Source organism: Coregonus clupeaformis, unplaced genomic scaffold (assembly GCF_020615455.1).
Source record: "Coregonus clupeaformis isolate EN_2021a unplaced genomic scaffold, ASM2061545v1 scaf0527, whole genome shotgun sequence".
Classification (NCBI taxonomy): domain Eukaryota; kingdom Metazoa; phylum Chordata; class Actinopteri; order Salmoniformes; family Salmonidae; genus Coregonus; species Coregonus clupeaformis.
Genome location: NW_025533982.1, coordinates 200,001 through 219,059, shown reverse-complemented (window position 1 = coordinate 219,059; position 19,059 = coordinate 200,001). Strand labels below are relative to the sequence as shown.

At 42.7% G+C, this 19,059-nt stretch overlaps 1 protein-coding gene and 1 pseudogene across 1 annotated transcript in view; both read right to left on the bottom strand.

Moving 5' to 3' along the window:
* The window catches only part of LOC123484992, a 50,621-nt pseudogene extending 37,377 nt beyond the window's left edge, over positions 1-13,244 (bottom strand).
* A 4,911-nt stretch (positions 13,245-18,155) lies between these two features.
* Positions 18,156-19,059, bottom strand: part of LOC123484991 (rho GTPase-activating protein SYDE1-like) — a 16,592-nt gene continuing 15,688 nt past the window's right edge. The window contains 2 exon segments of the mRNA XM_045215818.1: positions 18,156-18,497; positions 18,500-18,645. Coding sequence (XP_045071753.1) covers positions 18,177-18,497; positions 18,500-18,645 — 467 coding nt within the window. The 3' untranslated portion in view covers positions 18,156-18,176.

The following is a 19,059-nucleotide window of genomic DNA, read 5'->3' as shown; positions in this document are numbered from 1 at the left end:
ATGACTATATTAGCTAACCTTCCACGGAGATGACATGCTAATCACTATACATAACACTATAACTCCATGACTATATTAGCTAACCTTCCACGGAGATGACATACTAATCACTATACATAACACTATAACTACATGACTATATTAGCTAACCTTCCACAGAGATGACATGCTAATCACTATACATAACACTATAACTACATGACTATATTAGCTAACCTTCCACGGAGATGACATACTAATCACTATACATAACACTATAACTACATGACTATATTAGCTAACCTTCCACGGAGATGACATACTAATCACTATACATAACACTATAACTCCATGACTATATTAGCTAACCTTCCACGGAGATGACATACTAATCACTATACATAACACTATAACTACATGACTATATTAGCTAACCTTCCACGGAGATGACATACTAATCACTATACATAACACTATAACTCCATGACTATATTAGCTAACCTTCCACGGAGATGACATGCTAATCACTATACATAACACTATAACTCCATGACTATATTAGCTAACCTTCCACGGAGATGACATACTAATCACTATACATAACACTATAACTACATGACTATATTAGCTAACCTTCCACGGAGATGACATGCTAATCACTATACATAACACTATAACTACATGACTATATTAGCTAACCTTCCACGGAGATGACATGCTAATCACTATACATAACACTATAACTACATGACTATATTAGCTAACCTTCCACGGAGATGACATACTAATCACTATACATAACACTATAACTACATGACTATATTAGCTAACCTTCCACGGAGATGACATGCTAATCACTATACATAACACTATAACTCCATGACTATATTAGCTAACCTTCCACGGAGATGACATACTAATCACTATACATAACACTATAACTACATGACTATATTAGCTAACCTTCCACGGAGATGACATACTAATCACTATACATAACACTATAACTACATGACTATATTAGCTAACCTTCCACGGAGATGACATACTAATCACTATACATAACACTATAACTACATGACTATATTAGCTAACCTTCCACGGAGATGACATACTAATCACTATACATAACACTATAACTCCATGACTATATTAGCTAACCTTCCACGGAGATGACATGCTAATCACTATACATAACACTATAACTCCATGACTATATTAGCTAACCTTCCACGGAGATGACATACTAATCACTATACATAACACTATAACTACATGACTATATTAGCTAACCTTCCACGGAGATGACATGCTAATCACTATACATAACACTATAACTACATGACTATATTAGCTAACCTTCCACGGAGATGACATGCTAATCACTATACATAACACTATAACTACATGACTATATTAGCTAACCTTCCACGGAGATGACATACTAATCACTATACATAACACTATAACTACATGACTATATTAGCTAACCTTCCACGGAGATGACATGCTAATCACTATACATAACACTATAACTCCATGACTATATTAGCTAACCTTCCACGGAGATGACATACTAATCACTATACATAACACTATAACTACATGACTATATTAGCTAACCTTCCACGGAGATGACATACTAATCACTATACATAACACTATAACTACATGACTGCTCCCGAGTAGCGCAGCGGTCTAAGGCAGCGGTCTAAGGCAGCGGTCCAAGGCAGCGGTCCAAGGCAGCGGTCCAAGGCAGCGGTCCAAGGCAGCGGTCCAAGGCAGCGGTCCAAGGCAGCGGTCCAAGGCAGCGGTCCAAGGCAGCGGTCCAAGGCAGCGGTCCAGGGCAGCGGTCCAAGGCAGCGGTCAGGCAGCGGTCTAAGGGGCAGCGGTTCAAGGCAAAGCGGTCTAAGGCAGCGGTCCAAGGCAGCGGTCCAAGGCAGCGGTCCAAGGCAGCGGTCTAAGGCAGCGGTCTAAGGCACTGCATCTCAGTGCTTGAGGTGTCACTACAGACCCCCTGGTTCGATTCCAGGCTGTATCACAACCGGACGTGATTGGGAGTCCCATAGGGCAGCGCACAATTGGCCCAGCGTCGTCCGGGTTTGGCCGGTGTAGGCCGTCATTGTAAATAAGAATTTGTTCTTAACTGACTTGCCTAGTTAAATAAAGGTTAAAAAAATATATATATATATTAGCTAACCTTCCACGGAGATATCTTGGATGGCGAAGCGCAGGATGATGGTCCAGATCATCCCCAGAGTCATTTTAATGTTGCCATCCACGATCTCTGCAGGAGAAACACGTCAGTAATACAGCAATCGTGGAATATTCATAGGCTTAATCAACCAGGTCTGTTTTCTATTCCTACATTAAGTTTGCCTAATTGGATGGTCTGTATAATATACTGGCATTCAAATTATATGCAGTGTTCAATGTCACACATAGCCCACGTAAAAAAAAATATATATACTATAGTATACTATGGTATAAATACTATAGTATTCGCTGTGGTGTTTTTGCGTACTAAAGACCACAAAAACACTGCAGTGAAATATGTAGCATTTACTGTAGTACACTGTAGTATTTACAGTTAACATAGGAGAAATAAAAGAAAACTTAGTATACACTATAGTATTTACTGTACTGTTTTTGCAGATTGTAGAATACTGTAGTATTTACTGTAGTGTTTTTGTGGATTGTAGTAACTATAATATACCTTCAGCTGTGGTGAAATAGAACTATAATATACCTTCAGCTGTGGTGAAATAGAACTATAATATACCTTCAGCTGTGGTGAAATAGAACTATAATATACCTTCAGCTGTGGTGAAATAGAACTATAATATACCTTCAGCTGGGTGAAATAGAACTATAATATACCTTCAGCTGTGGTGAAATAGAACTATAATATACCTTCAGCTGTGGTGAAATAGAACTATAATATACCTTCAGCTGTGGTGAAATAGAACTATAATATATCTTCAGCTGTGGTGAAATAGAACTATAATATACCTTCAGCTGTGGTGAAATAGACCTATAATATACCTTCAGCTGTGGTGAAATAGAACTATAATATACCTTCAGCTGTGGTGAAAGAGAACTATAATACACCTTCAGCTGTAGTGAAATAGAACTATAATATACCTTCAGCTGTGGTGAAATAGAACTATAATATGTGGTGAAATAGAACTATAATATACCTTCAGATGTGGTGAAATAGAACTATAATATACCTTCAGCTGTGGTGAAATAGAACTATAATATACCTTCAGCTGTGGTGAAATAGAACTATAATATACCTTCAGCTGTGGTGAAATAGAACTATAATACACCTTCAGCTGTAGTGAAATAGAACTATAATATACCTTCAGCTGTGGTGAAATAGAACTATAATATGTGGTGAAATAGAACTATAATATACCTTCAGCTGTGGTGAAATAGAACTATAATATACCTTCAGCTGTGGTGAAATAGAACTATAATATACCTTCAGCTGTGGTGAAATAGAACTATAATATACCTTCAGCTGTGGTGAAATAGAACTATAATATACCTTCAGCTGTGGTGAAATAGAACTATAATATACCTTCAGCTGTGGTGAAATAGAACTATAATATACCTTCAGCTGTGGTGAAATAGAACTATAATATACCTTCAGCTGTGGTGAAATAGAACTATAATATACCTTCAGCTGTGGTGAAATAGAACTATAATATACCTTCAGCTGTGGTGAAATAGAACTATAATATACCTTCAGCTCCAATGGAGACCAGCTTGACTCCTTTGCTGGTGATGTACTCAGAGCTTTGTTGACGTTAGCTATCTTGTGGGCGCATCTTCCCTCTGTCTGGTTTGGGAAGTCTTTCACCTGGGGAAGAGGAGACATGTGGCTGTATTATTGAAGTCTTTCACCTGGGGAAGAGGAGACATGTGGCTGTATTATTGAAGTCTTTCACCTGGGGAAGAGGAGACATGTTAATGTATTATTGAAGTCTTTCACCTGGGGAAGAGGAGACATGTTAATGTATTATTGAAGTCTTTCACCTGGGGAAGAGGAGACATGTGGCTGTATTATTGAAGTCTTTCACCTGGGGAAGAGGAGACATGTTAATGTATTATTGAAGTCTTTCACCTGGGGAAGAGGAGACATGTTAATGTATTATTGAAGTCTTTCACCTGGGGAAGAGGAGACATGTTAATGTATTATTGAAGTATTTCACCTGGGGAAGAGGAGACATGTGGCTGTATTATTGAAGTCTTTCACCTGGGGAAGAGGAGTCATGTGGCTGTATTATTGAAGTCTTTCACCTGGGGAAGAGGAGACATGGCTGTATTATTGAAGTCTTTCACCTGGGGAAGAGGAGACATGTTAATGTATTATTGAAGTCTTTCACCTGGGGAAGAGGAGACATGTGGCTGTATTATTGAAGTCTTTCACCTGGGGATGAGGAGACATGTTAATGTATTATTGAAGTCTTTCACCTGGGGAAGAGGATACATGTGACTGTATTATTGAAGTCTTTCACCTGGGGAAGAGGAGACATGTGACTGTATTATTGAAGTCTTTCACCTGGGGAAGAGGAGACATGTGACTGTATTATTGAAGTCTTTCACCTGGGGAAGAGGAGACATGTTAATGTATTATTGAAGTCTTTCACCTGGGGAAGAGGAGACATGTTAATATATTATTGAAGTCTTTCACCTGGGGAAGAGGAGACATGTGGCTGTATTATTGAAGTCTTTCACCTGGGGAAGAGGAGACATGTTAATGTATTATTGAAGTCTTTCACCTGGGGAAGAGGAGACATGTTAATGTATTATTGAAGTCTTTCACCTGGGGAAGAGGTACATGTTAATGTATTATTGAAGTCTTTCACCTGGGGAAGAGGAGACATGTTAATGTATTATTGAAGTCTTTCACCTGGGGAAGAGGAGACATGTTAATGTATTATTGAAGTCTTTCACCTGGGGAAGAGGAGACATGTTAATGTATTATTGAAGTCTTTCACCTGGGGAAGAGGAGACATGTTAATGTATTATTGAAGTCTTTCACCTGGGGAAGAGGAGACATGTTAATGTATTATTGAAGTCTTTCACCTGGGGAAGAGGAGACATGTTAATGTATTAACGTATCAGACACACCCACAGGAACGTACACACAGATCTACACACACACACCCACAGGCACGTACACACAGATCTACACACACACACCCACATACACGTACACACAGATCTACACACACACACCCACAGGAACGTACACACAGATCTACACACAGGATGTGAGATGTACCAGAAATGACTTCCAGCAGCAGCATGAGTTTCAGTCCGTTCCTGAAGTCCTCCTCGATGTTTTCAATCCCAGTCCCAGCCTTTCTCAGGTGGGAGTTGCACCAAGCTGTAAAGGTCTGAGCACAACAGATGGTTGGCTAAACAACGGGTCCAATCAATACAGGCTAGGGCTAGTGTCTGACCCGTGCATGTTTCTTGAGTATACTCTGAAAAACAAAGCAATTTATGTCAACACTTTGCCATGTTTCAGTATACTGGGAAGGTCCTTGATTACGCAGACAGCAGGCCGTTTATTCAGACCCATTAATCAGTGGTTAGAGAGCATTATTGGGGCATCGTTTTTTTGTTTGTCATTTAGCAGACGCTCTTACCCAGAGCGACTTACAGGAGCAATTAGGGTTAAGTGCCTTACTCAAGGGCACATCGACAGATTTTTCAACTAGTCGGCTCGGGGATTAGAACCAGCGACCTTTCGGTTACTGGCACAACGCTCTAAACCACTAAGCTACCTGCCGCCCGGAGGGTTGGCTTTGAGCTCTGGGAAGAAAAGTGCTTGGGGTTATCTTTATCCATTCTCTGTATAAAGCAGTGTTTTCCTGTTATAGCCTATAGTTATAATAGAGGGCAGAGAGAGCAGTGTTTTTCTGTTATACTCCTGAGTGGCACAGTGGTCTAAGGTGCTGCATCGCAGTGCTAACTGTGCCACTAGAGATCCTGGTTCGAATCCAGGCTCTGTCGCAGCCGGCCGCGACCGGGAGACTCATGGGCGGCGCACAATTGGCCCAGCGTCGTCCAGGGTAGGGGAGGAATGGCCAGCAGGGATGTAGCTCAGTTGATAGAGCATGGTGTTTGCAACGCCAGGGTTGTGGGTTTGATTCCCACGGGGGGCCAGTGTAAAAAAATATGTATGTATTCACTAACTGTAAGTCGCTCTGGATAAGAGCGTCTGCTAAATGACTAAAATGTAAATGTATAGTTATAATAGAGGGGAGAGAGAGCAGTGTGTTCCTGTTATAACCTATAGTTATAATAGAGGGTAGCAGTGTTTTCCTGGAGCAGTGTGAGGCTGCTTTTAGATACTCCTGAAACGCAATACGGTCCATCCCATAACCCTCTGTCAGACTGGGCCAGGGTTGACAAGGTCTATTCTCCCCCTGGCATCTCTCTCTCCCTGCCTGTGTCCGCTGTACAGTGTATTTCACAAGGTGGTTGGATTTCAGCGCTGGCTGTAATTTATGAGTGTGATTGAGGTTGTCATTGAAGGAACACATGTTCTCCTGGTTTGATGCGACGCCACTCTGTGTGTGGTTGTTGTGAGTTGACTATCATAAATCTATTGACCCAGCTGGGAAAAAAACGCAAACAATTGTCCTTCAATCTTACATGACGGTACAGAACACATGGTTGTGAATGAGAATGCTATACTGACAACACATAATGACGAAAATACATTCATTCTATATTAAATATCAAAGAACTGAGGTTACATTAACGTGTAAAAAATTGTTTGTTTACTGATTGTCAGAGCATTTACTGTAGGGTGCAGTAACTAGTATCATCATCCTTATAGACCAGGACCTTCATAAACTCATATGTTTCCTAGTACAAGAGAAACTACCAACTGTAAATACCTACTCAGTACTGGAATAGTTTAATTAAGAGTCTATTGACGCACCCGTGCGTCAATCTAATAAAAATAAAATTAAAAACTCCTGAGTGGCGCAGTGGTCTAAGGCACTACATCGCAGTGCTAACTGTGCCACTAGATCCTGGTTCGAATCCAGGCTCTGTCGCAGCCGGCCGCGACCGGGAGACTCATGGGCGGCGCACAATTGGCACAGCGTCGTCCAGGGTAGGGGAGGGAATGGCTGGCAGGGATGTAGCTCAGTTGATAGAGCATGGTGTTTGCAACGCCAGGGTTGTGGGTTCGATTCCCACGAGGGGCCAGTATAAAAAAAAAAAAAATGTATTCACTAACTGTAAGTCGCTCTGGATAAGAGCGTCTGCTAAAATGTAAAAATCCCCATCAAAATCTGTCAGTTTAAGATAGAGATCTGTTTATTTTTGCATGGGCTGCGTCTCAATCCACCGCATCTGCCGATGTATCCTCATCTGTGGTGGAAGGTGGCTGAGCTTCAGCAGTGTTTATCAGACCAGGAGATATCCCGAAAATCGGTCTTCTCACGAAAACGTCCGTAGCGTCCGAACTGTTAAAGGCTACAAACTAATATGACCCCTCTATGGAAAGGGGAGACTCTCAGTACATGTTTAAAACATGGTAAGGTAAGTATGTAGGTCGTTCTGTGCCAACAAACAAAAGGGGTTAAATATGTGTCCAAAAAACTAAAATATTTGCTGATCTTTCTTATATCTCATAGGACAGACACTTTAAAAAAAAAACATTTTAGTCATTTAGCAGACGCTCTTATCCAGAGCGACTTACAGTTAGTGAGTGCATACATTTTTCATACTGCCCCCCCCCCCCCGTGGAAAACGAACCCACAACCCTGGCGTTGCAAGCGCCATGCTCTACCAACTGAGCTACAGGGGACTCACTTCAAAACCTTATTCCTCATGATTAATTTTTTTACTGTCTGTTTTGCTATTTATGAATGTGTTATTCAATGTGTTTCCATGGGCTATGGTAGTAAAGGCCAAATTCAGTATTTTATCAAATATTATATTTTGTATTTTTTTGGGATACCTACAGAGGTGCAAAAATTCTAAATGAAATAGCTAAACGATCCATGGTATGACCATCTTAAAACAATTCTATATGTTAGCTTAGTAGAACCCCCCCCTATACTGTACTGTATTTGACAGTCAAGTCATATGAGTCAATGGTAGAACTATATCACCCCCTGTTGGTTGAATTGGACTACGTCACTATGGGGGCTTTCTGATAGGAGTAGTGACACTGTGGCAGACTGGGGGCTTTCTGACAGGAGTAGTGACACCGTGGCAGACTGGGGGCTTTCTGATAGGAGTAGTGACACCGTGGCAGACTGGGGGCTTTCTGATAGGAGTAGTGACACCGTGGCAGACTGGGGGCTTTCTGATAGGAGTAGTGACACCGTGGCAGACTGGGGGCTTTCTGATAGGAGTAGTGACACCGTGGCAGACTGGGGGCTTTCTGACAGGAGTAGTCACACCGTGTGCGACTGGGGGCTTTCTGATAGGAGTAGTGACACCGTGGCAGACTGGGGGCTTTCTGACAGGAGTAGTCACACACGTGAGACTGGGGGCTTTCTGATAGGAGTAGTCACACCGTGGCAGACTGGGAGCTTTCTGATAGGAGTAGTGACACCGTGGCAGACTGGGGGCTTTCTGATAGGAGTAGTCACACCGTGGCAGACTGGGGGCTTTCTGATAGGAGTAGTGACACCGTGGCAGACTGGGGGCTTTCTGACAGGAGTAGTCACACCGTGGCAGACTGGGGGCTTTCTGATAGGAGTAGTCACACCGTGGCAGACTGGGAGCTTTCTGATAGGAGTAGTGACACCGTGGCAGACTGGGGGCTTTCTGATAGGAGTAGTGACACCCGTGGCAGACTGGGGGCTTTCTGATAGGAGTAGTCACACCGTGGCAGACTGGGGGCTTTCTGATAGGAGTAGTGACACCGTGGCAGACTGGGGGCTTTCTGACAGGAGTAGTCACACCGTGGCAGACTGGGGGCTTTCTGATAGGAGTAGTGACACCGTGGCAGACTGGGGGCTTTCTGATAGGAGTAGTGACACCGTGGCAGACTGGGGGCTTTCTGATAGGAGTAGTGACACCGTGGCAGACTGTCAAATTAATAGGAATAATAAAATAAACATAATAACAAATGTTCTCATGTGTGTAAAAAAAATAACATATTATCCAGAATGATGGTTGGGAATGAATGGGAAGAATAAGACCTCTCCTGGTACTAAACCGTGTCCCAAAATGACACCCTAAACATCCCCTTCTTGCCTCCTGTGGTAACCGGAGTGATGGGTTAGTTCTAGAACCAGAGTGATGGGTTAGCTCTAGAACCAGAGTGATGGGTTAGTTCTAGAACCAGAGTGATGGGTTAGTTCTAGAACTGGAGTGATGGGTTAGTTCTAGAACCAGAGTGATGGGTTAGTTCTAGACCCGGAGTGATGGGTTAGTTCTAGAACCAGAGTGATAGGTTAGTTCTAGAACCGGAGTGATGGGTTAGTTCTTGAACCAGAGTGATGGGTTAGTTCTAGAACCGGAGTGATGGGTTAGTTCTAGAACCAGAGTGATGGGTTAGTTCTAGAACCAGAGTGATGGGTTAGTTCTAGAACCGGAGTGATGGGTTAGTTCTAGAACCAGAGTGATGGGTTAGTTCTAGAACCAGAGTGATGGGTTAGTTCTAGAACCAGAGTGATGGGTTAGTTCTAGAACCAGAGTGGTGGGTTAGTTCTAGAACCAGAGTGATGGGTTAGTTCTAGAACCAGAGTGGTGGGTTAGTTCTAGAACCAGAGTGATGGGTTAGTTCTAGAACCAGAGTGATGGGTTAGTTCTAGAACCAGAGTGATGGGTTAGTTCTAGAACCAGAGTGGTGGGTTAGTTCTAGAACCAGAGTGATGGGTTAGTTCTAGAACCAGAGTGATGGGTTAGTTCTAGAACCAGAGTGATGGGTTAGTTCTAGATGGAGTTGCCGATGAGGCCGTAAGGGACTCAACGCTGTAAAACAGGAAATGAAGCAGTTCAGATTTAACTTGAGAGGGAGTCCATGTGCCTAGCTTAGAGTCTGGTGAAGTTTAGAAAACCTCCTTATTAAATATAATGTTTCCATCTCACTGTCTGTCACAGCCTGGTGCGTTCAGAGGTCCAACTGGACAACACCGTATTCATTCCAATATTGTGTCTGTTATACGTTTAATGTATTATGCATCAAAGGTACAGTGATCCTAAACACAGTTGTGCTAGCAGGTGCACTTGGACTGTGTCCCAAATGGTGCCCTATTCCTATAATAGCGCACTACGTTTGACCAGCCCTGGTCACCATAGCGACTAGGGTGCCCTTCGGGACACATATTGACTGGATGTTGCTGGGACAAAAAAGACAGTCTGCCAGAACTATCAGTCTATAAAAAGACAGTCTGCCAGAACTATCAGTCTATAAAAAGACAGTCTGCCAGAACTATCAGTCTATAAAAAGACAGTCTGCCAGAACTATCAGTCTATAAAAAGACAGTCTGCCAGAACTATCAGTCTATAAAAAGACAGTCTGCCAGAACTATCAGTCTATAAAAAGACAGTCTGCCAGAACTATCAGTCTATAAAAAGACAGTCTGCCAGAACTATCAGTCTATAAAAGACAGTCTGCCAGAACTATCAGTCTATAAAAAGACAGTCTGCCAGAACTATCAGTCTATAAAAAGACAGTCTGCCAGAACTATCAGTCTATATTGACAGAGCCCAGATCCTGGAATACCATGACCTGGTAATGGGGCCGTGCTATCTCCATGGTTGAAGTCCTCCAGGGGTTGAACGTTTCTGCTCCCTGTGATCACTGCTACATTATTGTCTCCGTCTGGCAGGACCATGGGCAGGGAAGGAAGCCCTGCCGTTCATGTTTGATGTGATAGTCGAGCCGGCCGCACCGGGAGACCAATGGGGCTGCGTACAATTGGCCCAGCGTCGTCCAGGGTAGGGGAGGGATGGCCGGCAGGGGATGTAGCTCAGTTGGTAGAGCATGGCGTTTGCAACGCCAGGGGTTGTGGGTTCGTTTCCCACGGGGGGCCAGTATGAAAATAAAAAAGAATAATGTATGCACTAACTGTAAGTCGCTCTGGATAAGAGCGTCTGCTAAATGACGTCAATGTAAATGATAGCCCATTTATGCATGGTCTCGAAATCCCAGACCTCGGACAGCCGCAATAGGAACACTGGTACATTGTGGGAGGCAACCCGTCTGTTGAAAGACTCATTTATGAGTGATTCTAAATTGAGGGGTACAGTAGGTTGCCCCTGATATATTGACTGGTCAGTGACAGATTATTTGTATTTTATAAAAAGCTACCTGGTCTGGGTATGAATTATTGAGCAGACAAAGTATAGCCTGGTTCCAGACATGTTTGTGCTCTTGCTGTCCTTGTCAATAAAAACAGGACAAAAGAGTTGTCATGACAGCACAAACAGACTGGCACTCAGGCTAGATTCAGGCACTTTCAAACAGACTGGCACTCAGGCTAGACTCAAGCACTTTCAAACAGACTGGCACTCAGGCTAGATTCAGGCACTTTCAAACAGACTGGCACTCAGGCTAGACACAGGCACTTTCAAACAGACTGGCACTCAGGCTAGATTCAGGCACTTTCAAACAGACTGGCACTCAGGCTAGATTCAGGCACTTTCAAACAGACTGGCACTCAGGCTAGACACAGGCACTTTCAAACAGACTGGCACTCAGGCTAGATTCAGGCACGTTCAAACAGACTGGCACTCAGGCTAGATTCAGGCACTTTCAAGCAGAAATGTCTCTGCTTGTGTGATCAAGGTTTCAAAATAAAAGTAAAATTAACTTGATATTGTAAAATAAATACATGTAAATACATTTGATAATGAAAATACATGAACATGGTTTGTATTGCAAAAAAAAAGCCTACATGTATAAGGTTAGTATTGATCAATACAGACACAGCCCTCCAGCCCCAAGCAAGGACCAAGGACATTGTCTGAGCCAACTCTGGATACCCCTCCAGTCCTTTAGTTATAATTAGCCCGTAGCATCCATTCTGTTCTGCTTCGGGCCAGAGGACGTCACGTCATTCTGTTACCAGACATCTGTTGACAGTTCTCATACCACACGCATCAAAGGAATGGCACTGAGAGAACTGGAGCTAAAGCTCCAGGCATGGCTATGCTGCCTGCCTGCCTGGTAGCTATTGTTGGCTATGCTGCCTGCCTGCCTGGGAGCTATTGTTGGCTATGCTGCCTGCCTGCCTGGGAGCTATTGTTGGCTATGCTGCCTGCCTGCCTGGGAGCTATTGTTGGCTATGCTGCCTGCCTGCCTGGTAGCTATTGTTGGCTATGCTGCCTGCCTGCCTGGTAGCTATTGTTGGCTATGCTGCCATGGTTGCCTGTTGCCCACTTTGCCCACATGGTGTTTTCTTCTAAGTAAAGTAATCAGTATTTCCGTCCCTATTTATTTTTTATTTTTATTTTTTTTAACCTTTATTCAACTAGGCAAGTCAGTTAAGAACAAATTCTTATTTACAATGACGGCCTGCACCGGCCAAACCCTATAACAGGGCTGTCATGTAAAACCCTGCACATTAACGATGTGGTGTTCGTTTTGACTCATTTGACTGTCAGGCAATACTTCCACAGACCTCTGCCCTCTCTTTTTAGGCCTATAATTAAAACTTCTTAAGTTCATCAGCCCTTCCACTACTGCTGTGGGTTGACATGCAGTTACTTCCACAGCCTTGCCTCATGTGACTAGGCTACAGTGAACCTTCACAAATGTGGAAATGTGAATGAATAGACGGGATGAATAATGAAGTATCCAACCTTCCTCTGCTGTTTCTCCCAGGCCGGGTCCAGGAGCAGGTCTCTGTCCCATTCGTCCTCCTGGATGGTGTAGTCATTACTCTGCTGCTCCTGCATCTGCATCGTGTATCCATTATTATAGTCTACTGATGTCTGCATCATCGTGCTCTGCATCAACTGGCTCTGCATCAACTGGTTCTGCATCAACTGGCTCTGCATCAACTGGCTCTGCATCCATCAACTGGCTCTGCATCGACTGGCTCTGCATCGTCTGGCTCTGCATCCTGAAGCTTTAGAACAACACACCGGACTACAGGACAACAGGGGTGAACAGGAGACAAGACAAAACCCCTGTGTGAGTTTTCTTCTCCTGAAGTCGACGCTGCAGCTTGATCAGAAGATGTGTGGAGGGGTTGGAGTCACTCCCACTCTGCCCCTCTCTCTCTCTCTCTCTCTCTCTCTCTCTCTCTCTCTCTCTCTCTCTCTCTCTCTCTCTCTCTCTCTCTCTCTCTCTCTCTCTCTCTCTCTCTCTCTCTCTCTCTCTCTCTCTCTCTCTCTCTCTCTCTCTCTCTCTCTCTCTCTCTCTCTCTCTCTCTCTCTCTCTCTCTCTCTCTCTGCTCTCTCTCTCTCTCTCTCTCTCTCTCTCTCTCTCTCTCTCTCTCTCTCTCTCTCTCTCTCTCTCTCTCTCTCTCTCTGTCTCTCTCTCTCTCTCTCTCTCTCTCTCTCTCTCTCTCTCTCTCTCTCTCTCTCTCTCTCTCTCTCTCTCTCTCTCTCTCTCTCTCTCTCTGTCTGTCTGTCTGTCTGTCTGTCTGTCTGTCCCTTGTTCCCCTTGGACTGTCCTGCTGCAGTTGTCCCGGCAGAGAATGTACCTAGCGGTTATAGTTGGGTGTCATGTGACTGTGACCAATAATAATTGCCCTCCGTTGCGTGATCATTCAGAACGAGAATCTATTACTGGTTATTCTTAGTGTTGACTGTCTAACTGAGAACATAGACTTATATATGTAGTGTTGACTGTCTGACTGAGAACATAGACTTATATATGTAGTGTTGACTGTCTGACTGAGACCATAGACTTATATATGTAGTGTTGACTGTCTAACTGAGACCATAGACTTATATACTTTGTGTTCTTGAACGTAGCCCTGTTTCTTTGTGTTCTTGAACGTAGCCCTGTTTCTTTGTGTTCTTGAACGTAGCCCTGTTTCTTTGTGTTCTTGAACGTAGCCCTGTTTCTTTGTGTTCTTGAACGTAGCCCTGTTTCTTTGTGTTCTTGAACGTAGCCCTGTTTCTTTGTGTTCTTGAACGTAGCCCTGTTTCTTTATGTTCTTGAACGTAGCCCTGTTTCTTTGTGTTCTTGAACGTAGCCCTGTTTCTTTGTGTTCTTGAACGTAGCCCTGTCTTTCATTTTTGTTCATTGATTCCACCTGTGTTAGTTACTCCCCTGGTCTCATCAGCTCCTTATTTAGTTCAGTTCTTTCTGTTTGTGCCTTGTGAGGTATTATTTGTTTTGACTCTACTAAGCCTTTTCCTAGCGCGTTTGTGAGAACCAGTTATAGCCTTCAGTCCTAGATTTTGATTCACCTGCCTGTTTTCCTACCTGCGTATGACCATTGCCTGCCTGCGACCACCATTCTTGTCTTCTGCGAAGGCGGAATAAACACCTGCCCGCGCCCTGCGTGTGAATCTACACCTTTTTCTCCCTGAGTATTCATTACAAACATGAACCACACTAAATTTGGTAATGATATATTTTTAAAAAAACAAGGAAACTATTAACAACTCATTCTTTGCATATGTAAAGCTAATGCTCAAAATCATCTTCTACTCATGAACCATATGTCAGATTCACTCCAGATTTTGTATTTACTCATTACATCAGTCTTTAATGGTTTTGAGAAACAGTTGTTGCTGCATTCAAATATGGCCACACTGTACCTATAGATGCACGTTAGCACATATGTTAATGCTAAAAAAATATCAAAATCTTCTCCTCATGAACCATAAGTCATATTGACTCCAGATTTGGTATATAAAATCGATGAATTATCCTCTAATACGTTTGAGAATGATTAGTTGCTGCATTCAAAGTCGGCCACGCTACACCACTAGATGGCACCCATATCACACCAGGACTATAAGAACCAAACTGATGGACGTGGGTCCATGACATTTAAACCTTATGCCATCAGAAAGTATTTACACCCCTTTACTTTTTCCACATTTAGCTGTGTTACAGGCTGAATTTTTTATTGATTAAATTTAGATTTTGTGTCACTGACCTACACATAATACGCCATAATGTCAAAGTGGAGTTATGTTTTTAGAAAGTTTTACAAATTAATAAAAATGGAAAAGCTGAAATGTCTTGAATCAATAAGTATTCAATCCCTTTGTTATGGTAAGCCTAAATAAGTTCAGGAGTAAAAAGTTGCTTAACAAGTCACATAATACATTGCATGTAAAATGTAAAATGTAAAAAATGAATGGACTCACTCTGTGTGCAATAATAGTATTTAACATTATTTTTGAATCACTACCTTATCTCTGTACCCCAAACATACAATTATCTGTCCCTCAGTCGAGCAGTGAATTTCAAACACAGATTAAACCACAAAGACCAAGGAGGTTTTCCAATGCCTCGCAAAGAAGGGCAGCTATTGGTAGATGGGTAAAAAAGTTATTAATTACACTTGGATCGTGTATCAATACACCCAGTCACTACAAAGACTTCCTAACTCAGTTGCCGGAGAGGAAGGAAACCGCTCAGAAACTGAAACAGTTACAGAGTTTAATGGCTGTGATAGGAGAAAACTGAGGATGGATCACAACATTGTTGTTTCTCCACAATACTAACCTAAATGACATAGTGAAATGAAGGAATCCTGTACAGAATAAAAACTTTCCAAAACATGCATCCTGTTTGCAGTAATGCACTAAAGTAAAGTGTTGTAGTGTGGTGCTGTTGCGTAGTGTAGTGCTGTAGTGTAGTGTGTAGTGTAGCGTAGTGTGTAGTGTAGTGTGTAGTGTAGTGTGTAATGTGTAGTGTAGTGTAGTGAGTTTCGTGGTATGCAGAATAAAATTGTTCTGTGTCTTATTCATTGAGAAAGATGTTTGATGCTTTAAAAGAGAAGCAGAGGGCAGCAGTTCCCCATGATAAAACAACTCCTAGTGGATGGATCCACTACAGAGGGCAGCGGTTCCCCCATGATAAAACAACTCCTAGTGGATGGATCCACTACAGAGGGCAGCGGTTCCCCATGATAAAACAACTCCTAGTGGATGGATCCACTACAGAGGGCAACAGTTCCCCATGATAAAACAACTCCTAGTGGATGGATCCACTACAGAGGGCAACAGTTCCCCATGATAAAACAACTCCTAGTGAATGGATACACTACAGAGGGCAGCAGTTCCCCATGATAAAACAACTCCTAGTGGATGGATACACTACAGAGGGCAGCAGTTCCCCCATGATAAAACAACTCCTAGTGGATGGATCCACTACAGAGGGCAGCAGTTCCCCATGATAAAACAACTCCTAGTGGATGGATCCACTACAGAGGGCAGCGGTTCCCCATGATAAAACAACTCCTAGTGGATGGATCCACTACAGAGGGCAGCGGTTCCCCATGATAAAACAACTCCTAGTGGATGGATCCACCACTACTACTAGGCCTCTCTGAGAAAGAGTATCTTGTAGAGTTAGATATGGTCATGTAAAAGCTGCTCTGGAAGACTGCTCACCCAGTGATGTGGTCGACTAGTTCGTTCCTATTGTGGATGGGAAGAATCCCATGAACTCACGCTTCACATTGAAGACAAGCTTCAAACTCATCTGTAAATATAATACTGTGCTTTATTTTTTTGGGTTGATAACACTGTATGGCATACAGAATAGTGTATTTTAACACTTGGTTACGATATGCATAGGACATCAACAAAATGTAAGTGCTTATTGTAGATGTGCAATACCGTGTAATACTGTTTAGACAATAAAACAGCACAAATACAAAAACAAAACGGGAAGTTGTAACATTTTTGGAGCAAACTGCTCTGTAATATGGCTGTTTCATTCCTTCTGTGGCTTCAAAAATAACAGTTATCAAAATATGATTGTACCGTGCACAAATATCACAATAACACAATAACATGGCTGTTTACAGCAACAATGCATAGCAGAGTATGCAGCAAAATATGAAACAATATTACAAAACATGACAAAATATGAAAAGTATTACAATATTGTTACTTAGAACAGAAGTGCAAGCCAGTTTTATAATGAGTCTTTGGTGTGTGTGTCTTGTGGAATTCAGCTGAAAGGTTTGTGCTCGTGTCTAAATCCAACTCAGTTCATTAATTCACATTCTCCCGAGTGGCGCAGTGGTCCAAGAGATCCTGGTTCGAATCCAGGCTCTGTCGTAGCCGGCCGCGACCGGGAGACCCATGGGGCGGTGCACAATTGGCCCAGCGTCGTCCGGGGTAGGGGAGGGAATGGCTGGCAGGGGATGTAGCTCAGTTGGTAGAGCATGGTGTTTGCAACGCCAGGGTTGTGGGTTCGTTTACCACGGGGGGGGCCAGTATAAAAAATAATGTGTGCACTCACTAACTGTAAGTTGCTCTGGATAAGAGCGTCTGCTAAATGACTAAAATGTAAATGTAAGATCAACCTGGAATCTGACTAACGGACATATTAACACTTTAACTAACATATTTTGACATCTCATCAAATTTCATTGAATATACATTTTCAATGCATTATTTGTCCAAACTTATTATAGATCTATCATAATTTAGATCTATCCTTCACTGGAATTTAGAGAATAAATCATTGGAATTACATCAACAAATCCTTCTAAAAAATATATGGACTTCTTCAAAATGGGAGAAATAAATAAAGAAAATTTTTTGGCACAAACATTTGACTGAAAACATAACAGAGCAAACTGACAGGCGAGCGTTACAGCCTTACATGGCATAGAAACTAGGATTTTACAAACAATGAATTGTCAAGGATTTTTGTTTTTTAGAACTTTACTGGTCGATGTCTCTACAAATAAGGTGTCCTTGTGTTATCCAAGAATAGAATGTTATCACTTGTTTGTAGAAGAACCAGCATTTGGAATAAGAAAACACCGGGAATTAAGCATTTTAAACATATTGGAACATTTAAATACACTTCAACATTACTGAAGCAAATACCATTGCTTGTCGTCTTTCTTTGGTCATTTCCTAATAAAGACTAGAATTTCCTGACCTTCAATAATACTATGTCTCCTCTCCTCTCCTCTCCTCTCCTCTCCTCCTCTCCTCTCCTCTCCTCTCCTCTCCTCTCCTCTCCTCTCCTCTCCTCTCCTCTCCTCTCCTCTCCTCTCCTCTCCCCTCCCCTCCCCTCCCCTCCCCTCCCCTCTTTCTCAGAGACAGATTTTGATCTGTTTGGACAGCTCTCTCTCCAGGTCTGATATCAGCGTATCAAAGTCTTTGAGACTCAGTCTGCAGGTAAACGGGGCGTCAAAGTCCAGGACTAAGTCCTCAACGTACTGAGTCCACTCCGCCGTCTTCTCCTCCCTGTCTTCCTCCTCTTCATCACTGTCGCTCCCCGCCACCTCATCGTAGTCCGCTTCCCCTCCAGACAGGAAGTCCCGCCCACACACGCTCCAGTCGCCAGCATACCGGTTACAGGGTGGGCTCTCCAGTCGGCCCCGCCCACGTCGCGACACCACGCCCACTTCGTCCCCGGTAGGTCCAGACGCAGGGACAGGCCACGCTGGCAGCGCCGCGGCAGGGGGTTATGGGGCATGGCGCTGGGAGGGGAAGGAGGCACGTCTGAACCGGAGGAGGGCTGGAGGAGGGTGGGAGAGTCAGGGTCGTCTCCAGTAGGAACTAAGGAGGAGTGGGGAAGCAAACAGAGGAAAGGTTTTAAAGACAGAGATTACATGTTCTAAACACATCCTACTGATGCAAATCAAATACACTACCAGTTTGGACACGAGCAGGTGTCCACATACTTTTGGTATCACTACCATAATATATATATATAATACAGTATCATTACCATAATATATATATATTATACAGTATCACTACCATAATATATATATATAATACAGTATCATTACCATAATACATATATATTATACAGTATCACTACCATAATATATATATATAATACGGTATCATTACCATAATATATATATATTATACAGTATCACTACCATAATATATATATATATATATATATATAATACAGTATCATTACCATAATATATATATATAATACAGTATCATTACCAAGTG